Genomic DNA, 8,417 nt, shown 5'->3' on the forward strand with positions numbered 1-8,417 from the left:
TTAAATGTATAGTTTGAGTAAAACAATAATTTGCAGAACAGCCCCGAAGAACAAGCTGAAAGAATGGAACAATAAGTCTGATCCATTATGTGAGATATCTGATTTCCAATGGATGTCTTCTTGTTGTGGGAATTCACAGAACATCCCAGTCCATCCTTCAAAGCACTGGCACACAAACTTCTTCTTCATGTATTGAACATCTTCCTTTCCATGCTGCCCAGTCACATAGTGACCTTTACCAGACGAATGGGACTTGATGTTAAAATTCTTTGGATTCAAGTGCAGGTAAGCTGCTGACTTGGCATTTTTCCTTATGCATCTCCCATTTTTGTTACATAAGACCTTGCTGCAAAGTTTAGCAGCTTTAGTCACATTCACTATGTAATGTCCAAATGCTCCATCAATGTATTTCTTCACTAAATTGCAGCTGTCCTGGAAAGGCAAACCAAATGATATACAGTGAACAAATAACAGAAAATCCTAAAAATTAGCCATAGAGATTTTTTTAAAGAGAAATAATCTTACCGGTGTACTGGAGTATTCACTGCCTCCCCACAGTACAACACCAGCTGCGCCCATTGCTGCACTTTCCCCAATTGTATGCACTAAATCAATCTACAATAAAAAATAATGACAGGTGAAAGTTATTTGGATTGCTATTACAATATAAAGCATTACTTAAATGTTATAAAAGTATCTGTATACATTGTGATGTGTACAATATTGTAACTATAAAGCAACATATAGAACAATGTATCTGCCTGCTTGTTGGCTCATTGTCTGCTGAAGAGTGTTAGTGTCAGAGGCTATATGAATTGTACTTGGAAGCCATCCTTTTTACATTTCATTTATTTAAAGCATAACTGTAGTTTCAATATTTTTTTTTGTGAATGAATATAAGAATCTTTGTAATATATATTATCAGAGAAAAATGTTATCTGTTGTTATCAGCTCCTCTCCTGCCTGCTAAACTGCTCAACTGACTGGCATTGTACTGCACTGAAGACTCACAATCAGATCAGGTTAAATAGAAATCTATGGAGAAAGAGGTGTGAGTGGGAAGAAGCCAAGTGAGAAAAAAACAGACACTGCACAATTACACTAACCACAAGACTTCCATAAGTACCGGTCTTACATCAACGAGTACCGGCGGCTCACCATCAGAGTGATGCCGGGAACTGGAGTTATCACTGCATTTGTTTGTTTTGTTTCGTCTCTGACCGATCTATGCCACTTTTAGCACTATTTAGAAATCTAGGATAGGCAGTGCACGACTCCTGGTGAACCTGCTAATTCAGGGGAAACGCATTGAGTGATAGTTCAGCTATTTATAGATCATTGTCTTGTATCAGAAACTTGTCATATAGGAATAGGTTGTGGTCATCATATTGATCAGTAATTTTATCATCAACATGATCAATATGTGATTCTATTTGACCGATGTGCCTCATCTAGACTGTAACGACAAGGGATCTGAATATACCGCTGATCCATTGTTTCGGCACTGACCCGGCCACAAGAGTGTCATTCACTTACATATTGTAGTGGCGTTGGAGTACTAGTTATTCAATAGCCCATCGTATCCGGGAATTTTATGTTGTTAGAGTAAGAAAGGGTACATCTAGTTTATGGTGTTACCTAGTCACTGTATCATCTCTATAACTTAGTGTCTGGGTATGCATTTAGCCCCAGATGGATATTGATGGGTAACTGGTTGAGTTAGAAGAGTGCTGTGTGAGATCGAATATAGGTGGTGACATCACCTATATCGATCTGAATACATCGCTGCAGACACACACGGCATTCACAATTTTTGTGGCTGTTTTGACGTCTAACCCAGGAGTCTCAAACTCAACTCAGCATGTGGGCCGCAGAGCAAGATCCCAGCCAGTCGGCGGGCCACACCGCGGCAAATTTAGCTCCACCCACTTTTATGTTGACTCCGCCCATTCATTTTTCATGTGCCCCCACACTGTATAATCCTCCTACAGTCACCCGTAAACTATATGTCCCCCCTCCATCTTTCCCCCAGTTACATATACACCCTTCATCTGCCCCCAGATTCATGTCCCCCCATCTCTGCCCTCAGATTCATGTCCCCCCATCTCTGCCCCCAGATTCATGTCCCCCCATCTCTGCCCCCAGATTCATATCCCCCCATCTCTGCCCCCAGATTCATGTCCCCCCATCTCTGCCCCCAGATTCATGTTCCCCCATCTCTGCCCCAGATTCATGTCCCCCCATCTCTGCCCCCAGATTCATGTCCCTCCATTTCTGCCCCCAGTTTCATGCCCCCCCCCATCTCTGCCCCCAGATTCATGTCCCTCCATTTCTGCCCCAGTGTCATGCCATTCTCCCCCCTCCCTTCGTCTGCCCCCAGTGTCATGAGCCCCTTCATTCCACCTCAATGTTTAAAGAGGACCTTCCACCATTTTGCCCACAGGCAGTTCTATATACTGCCGGAAAGCTGACAGTGCGCTGAGTTCAGCACACTGTCGGCTTTCCCGATGTGGGCCCAGTGTGAAGAGCTTACGGTCCGGTACCGTAGCTCTTCTATGGTCAGAAGAGCGTCTCTGACACTCAGTCAGAGACGTCCTTCTTCACAGCACAGCCAATCGCGCTGTGCTGTGAGAGCCGGGAGGAACGCCCCCTCCCTCCCTGATAATGCTCGTCTAGTAATGGTGAAACGTCCGGATTCAACTTGGATCCGGCATCCCTAGGCTTGTGCGGGCCGCACAAAATTGTTCGGGGGGCCGCGAGTTTGAGACCCCTGGTCTAACCTATTGGGACTCCTATAATGGAGATTTTTAACAGATATAATTAAAAGTTACGTTTTATTTTTTTATCCAATTGAGAATACCGAGTTCTGTAGTTTCTTGTTACACGGACGGTATCAGACCCCTGTTATACTCAATCAAATCATGATTCAGAATACTTTTTTTTGTACTCAATATGGATTAAAAGATAAGCTTTATAATTTACGACGGTGCTGGAGTTTGAGGGATTTTTTGTTGCCAGATTTCAAGTCAACACCTGTACCATGTCGAGAAAAAGTGTTGAATATTCCTCATTATGGTGAGCTGAGGGTTTGTTTGCTTTTTTTTTTATTCCCCCAAGCGTAGATTGTGAGCCCCATATAGGTATCACAATGTACTTTTTTTTTTGTTATTCCTATCAGTATGTCTTTGGAGAATTGGAGGAAATCCACACAAACACGGGGAGAACATACAAACTGTTTGCAGATGATGTTCCTGGCGGGATTCAAACCCAGGACTCCAGGGCTGCAAGGCTACAGGGCTATCCACTGAGCCACCATGTTGCCCCTGTACATTTTTTTTTTTTATTGAGCTGAAGGTTTGCTTTTTTGTTATGTCCTATAGATCAACACTTGGTTTTCAAAAAAAACCTAGTGACGTTGTGTAGGTTTAAAGAGGACCTTTCACCATCTAGGGCACATGCGGTTTAATACACTGCTAGAAAGCCGACAGTGAACTGAGTTCAGCGTACTATTGGCTTTCCCGTTCTGTGCCCCTGTTAAAGAGCTATCGGTGCCGGTAATGTAGCTCTTCACCATCAGAAGGGCGTTTCTGACAATCAGTCAGGACCCCCCTTCCTCACAGTAGCGTCTATTGTGCTGTACTGTGAGAGCGGTGAGGAACGCCCCCTCCCTCTCCTCACAGTACTCATCCATAGAAAAGTATTGGGGGGGGGGGCGTTCCTCACTGCTCAGTGTCATCGCTGGGAAGTAAGCAACGTCCCCTTTCACAGTACAGTGCTATAGACACTAGCTGCTTCCTCAAACACATATACTGCCTTCCTTATAATTGATAAAAAAAAAAAAAAAGTTTTAGATATAATAAGAGGTTGATGTTAATGTGCATTTCCACCAAACTAAGGCTGCTTTCACACGGAGTAACAATCCGCTCATTCTGACACGTAAACACATGTCAGAGTGAACGCTGTAAAACAGAATTCCATTGACTTCAATGGGTGCCGTCTTATGCACGCTTCACATTGAAATCAATGGGTTAAAAAGCCTCCGATTGATTTCAGTGCGTAGCGCACCTAAGACGGTACCCATTAAAGTCAATGGGATTCTGTTTTACAGTGCTCACTCTGACATGTGAATACGTGTCAGAATGAGCGGAGCGTTACTCCGTGTGAAAGCAGCCTAATAAAAGAGATATCTACTTACCTGAGATAAAGTATGAAGAGTAAGTGAGTAAAAAGGCCTTGCATATGCATAAATTGGCAGTTCATATGGTTGTTTTGACATGGAGGCAACTCTTACTGCTTCTTCAAGACGATGATGGACAAATTTTTCAGCATTGGAGCTTGACTTAAGAACATGGTCTAAATAGATGGATGGGAAAAGAGCACTGCTGTACTCCCACATCCAGTGTAGGTAGTCATTGCGCTTTATTTCAATTGTTGGACATTTTCCTGTATATGAATAAGGATCCTGCTTATAATTATAATTGTAGCAATCAGGAAACAGGTAGTAGCCCCAAAGTCCTTGTGGTCTAATCTCTCGAGCTAGAAGAACAGAGTCTCTCATGAAACTTCTTCCAGCAGAGTCAAATTCTTCCTTGGCCTTTTTTATGATCAAGTGTATAGGCCAGTCAGGATGACGTTCTTTTACCAACAATATTGATTTATCTCTATAAATGCTTTTATTTCCCCAGTTTCTATCCCACTGTGGTCTCCAATTTTCCCAATCAATGACCCCAAGGCCTTGGAAACCTTTATTTGGTATACGCGTTATAATATCTTGTGTGGCCTTCCTGAAGTGCTCCTCGAAGCTTACATTTTGTGGCACACCACCATGTACAGACTCCCCGTCATCACTAACATAGGGGTAGTATCCAAAGTGAGTGTGATAAAATATTGTTACATCTTGACCACTTAAGGTCTCATTGGGGTTTGCAGTTATATCAAAAACACTGAGATCCAAATCAATTTTATATCGTTGTTTACATTGCTGTGTAGGTGCATTCCAAATTGCAATAAAAGGCCTGTTATTCAAAAGAGGTGATTTTGCTTGTTTAAATCTCTGGCCAGTGATAATGCTAACAAGTATTGCTGCAGAAAGCCATAATAGGCCCAATTGGCTGCTGGACGGCAACATCTTCCCACATTCAGATGTTACAATATTTCCTGGAAATGGAAGGAGAATCACTGGTGAGTAAAACATCATTACTTCATATTAGAAATAGAACAAAGGAAACAGACCCTTAAAATCAAATCTCCCTGACTCACAGGGTAAAAAGGCCAAATGTGCACAGATATTAGACAAGCTCTTTGAAAGATTAACACAAGGCTGTGGGATATATCAGTTTGGACAAGCAAAAGGGTAACAAAGTTTTGCATTTTTGACTTTTAGTCTCCATACCTCACCATCCTCTACAGCTTCGAATGTAAAACTACCTTCATTTTATGGACCGTCATTTTGGATATCTCATACATATAAGTTGGCTTGCAAATATGTAGCATATGATTAGTTATGCAGATTCTTGTCATGTAACTGCATTGTTACTATTTTGCTTCTGGTGGTGAAAAAATCTTTTTCTTCAAATTACAACTTTTCTCTCATTCCCTAATAGCTCAGTGTTTTATTAGATTGATTCCCAAGCAAAAGGTCACTGGCTCAAATCGAGGATCAGCCATGAACAAGATTTTCCAAGAAAAAAAAAACAGCATCGTCCACCTCATCGATAGCAGTCTCCCAGCCAAGATAATTGCCAAACTGTATCATGTGCGTTCCATGACAGTTAGAAGAATATGAAATGAAGTACGTCGATCCATTCAGAAGCCAAGAGGTGGACGTTCAAGCAAAATATCAAAGTCAACAAATTGGCTCATCACAGGGTCTATCAATTCTGGCACAACAAACATGGCAGTAGAGGTGACTGGTATGCTTCATGCAAGCTCTGAGCAATGTGCATTACACAACTCTGAATGGTGGCCAAAAGGTGAAGAAGCCTGTACTTCAATATCATCATAAGATGCGTCAGCTCAAGTTTGCGAATAAAGTATAAAAAGGGAAAACTAGAAAATTGGAAACAACTGATTTGGAGCGATGAGACAAAAGTCAATAGAATGGGCTCTGAAGGGTGTAAATGGGCCTATAAGGAACAATGTAAAAGAGGGCTAACTGATCGAGAGATTGAAGGAACTGTCAAGTTTGGAGGTGAAAGCCTCATGATATGGGGTTGTTTCACAGCTAAAGGCTTTGGATACTTGACCAGGATCAATGGTGGTCTTAATGCTGTGCTAAATGTAAATATTCTACAAATCTAGTTACTTCGTACACTCAAGTATGAAATGCATGACTTAGTGACTCAGGTATGAAATGGACGACATAGTGTTCCAGGAGGACAATGACCCAAATAATACATTGAGATTAGCGAAGAAATAGTTGAATGACAATGAAGTAGAGGTACTGGATTGGATTCATGCTGTTTTTAAAGCCAAAGGTGGATTTAGAAAATAATAAGAAAATAATTAAAATTTTAATTTTAATTTTTAGAATGCAGTTACCTGACAAAAATCTGCATAACTAATCAAATGCTAAATAATTGCAAGTGAAATGTATATATGAGGCAGCCAAGTTGATAAACTGATGGTAGTCTCATGTTCCAAGCTGTAGTGGATGGTGAGATATGGCGCCTTAAAGTAAACAGTTGAAAACATTGTTACCCTTGTGATCGTCAGTATAATATCCTACCCAATCATGTACTATCCATTACTTGCTGCAGAGAAATAATAATATTCCTTTTAAAACAAGCTCACCAGATATAGCTATATATAAATGAATCAAGCAAACAGATCTAAGTCCACAAAGGGGCAGTCTCGATTATTCAGGTAATCAATTTGTTATTCACTGTTATATAGCAGACCGTGAAATGAAATATACAATGGTCCTAAAAGTCCCAATATGCTTCCCCAATGCTTTGGATCATGAGGGGACAAATAAGCCCCACTCTGCTCCCCTTGAGTTGAATGCTACCAGGGACATGGTTCCGCTAGAGAAAAATTCTGCAAGTGGAAAAAAAAGCTAGCAGAACACATTAAAATCAATGGGAGGCTTTTTTTTCCACGTGGAAAATTCCACACCAAATTCCTCACCATTTTCCTCCGTGTGAATGGACCCTTAGAATTCTCCCTTAATTAAAAATACCTGAGCCAAATGGGAGGAGTGCTGGTGTCAAGGTAAAACAAAAAAAATAAAATAGAAAGACAGAATTACTATGCACCAAAAATTTTAAGAAAAAAAAAAAAAGACATGGACCAGACATCCCAGTCATTTACATTGATCTTGTCAGCAAAATCTACAAAACTGAACACAAGGTTCTTAGTATACATATTGATCAATATGAATAAGCCCACTAGCCACTAACCATGCCATTTAACAGTCACTGCAAATTCTATTGAATCCTATCCACATATTGTAGAAAAATGCACAGAGCAGAAATTCATTTTTGCAGTTTTGGAAATCACAGCATGTAAATTATCCTTATGGAAAAGCTGGTAGTTTCCCTATAGGTATAATGGAAACAGAAAGCCTAAAAAAGCAATTCATTGCCGCCACAGTTTTTCCGCATTGCTTTCTTTGCTGCAGTCTGCTCGTGGTGCCTTAGTCTTAAGTGGAATCCACTGACACGTGATACCATTTTGGAAACAACAAAACCTGAATTTATCTAGGGATACAGTGAGCATTTTTAACCTGCAATTTTTGCATTAATTTAATATCCAAACGGGAATGTACAGCTGATAGTGAAAAGAGAAAATTTCAATTTTTCTAGGAATACATAATTTCAGTAAGCAATATGTTGTGCCCAGCTTGTATCAGAGACAAATGCTCCAAAAACCATTGTGCCCGAGATACCCACTTACCAGTTTTGTAGTGTGTGTCTCTGCTGACATAAGGAAGGCACAACATATTGTGCACTGAAAGGACGTATCGCTGAAAATATAGCAATTTTCACTTTTCATTATCTGCTGCGCATTCATTTCTGGAAATTAAATTAATACAACACAAGAGGGGTAAATATGCCTTAGTTTCCAAAATGGGGTCATGTGTCTGCAGATTCCATTGTACTGGCAGTTCAATGGCTCTGCAAAAATGGCATGACATCCAAAAACCAAACTGTGCTCTACAAATCAAAATAGTGCTCCTTCACTTTCTTTCCACATATGGCATTGTTAAGTACTTTAGCCTTGGTAGAACAGTGACATACATGTGGTCATAAACTTTTGTTTGGGCGCACAGCAGGGAACAGATGTAAAGGAATGCTATGTTAAACCAAGTAGTCTAGAATCCTTAGAATTCTAACTTCCTACATTACTAATTGTTATGTCAATAATGACTATGCATGAACAAATATATGCCTACCGGGCTAAGTGTGTGAGTTACC

At 40.6% G+C, this 8,417-nt stretch overlaps 1 protein-coding gene across 1 annotated transcript; it reads right to left on the minus strand.

Annotated features, from left to right (window-relative positions):
- Positions 1-5,143, minus strand: LOC142203016 (hyaluronidase-1-like). Its single transcript, XM_075273438.1, has 3 exons — positions 4,196-5,143; positions 526-615; positions 1-432 (listed from the first exon to the last, which is right to left on the minus strand). Exons 1-3 carry the CDS (start codon positions 5,126-5,128, stop codon positions 1-3), a joined length of 1,455 nt encoding a protein of 484 aa, XP_075129539.1. The 5' UTR covers positions 5,129-5,143.
- Between the last annotated feature and the right edge of the window lie 3,274 nt (positions 5,144-8,417).

This window comes from Leptodactylus fuscus, chromosome 5 (genome assembly GCF_031893055.1).
Source record: "Leptodactylus fuscus isolate aLepFus1 chromosome 5, aLepFus1.hap2, whole genome shotgun sequence".
NCBI lineage: Eukaryota > Metazoa > Chordata > Amphibia > Anura > Leptodactylidae > Leptodactylus > Leptodactylus fuscus.

Bases quoted from the DNA above. Each gene is read 5' to 3' on its own strand.
- LOC142203016 (XM_075273438.1), bottom strand. From the start codon at position 5,128: ATGTTGCCGTCCAGCAGCCAATTGGGCCTATTATGGCTTTCTGCAGCA. The intron at 616-4,195 runs GTAAGTAGATAT...TTTTTATTGTAG, and splicing joins CTCTTCATACTTTATCTCAG to ATTGATTTAGTGCATACAAT. The intron at 433-525 runs GTAAGATTATTT...TTGCCTTTCCAG, and splicing joins GTGAATACTCCAGTACACCG to GACAGCTGCAATTTAGTGAA.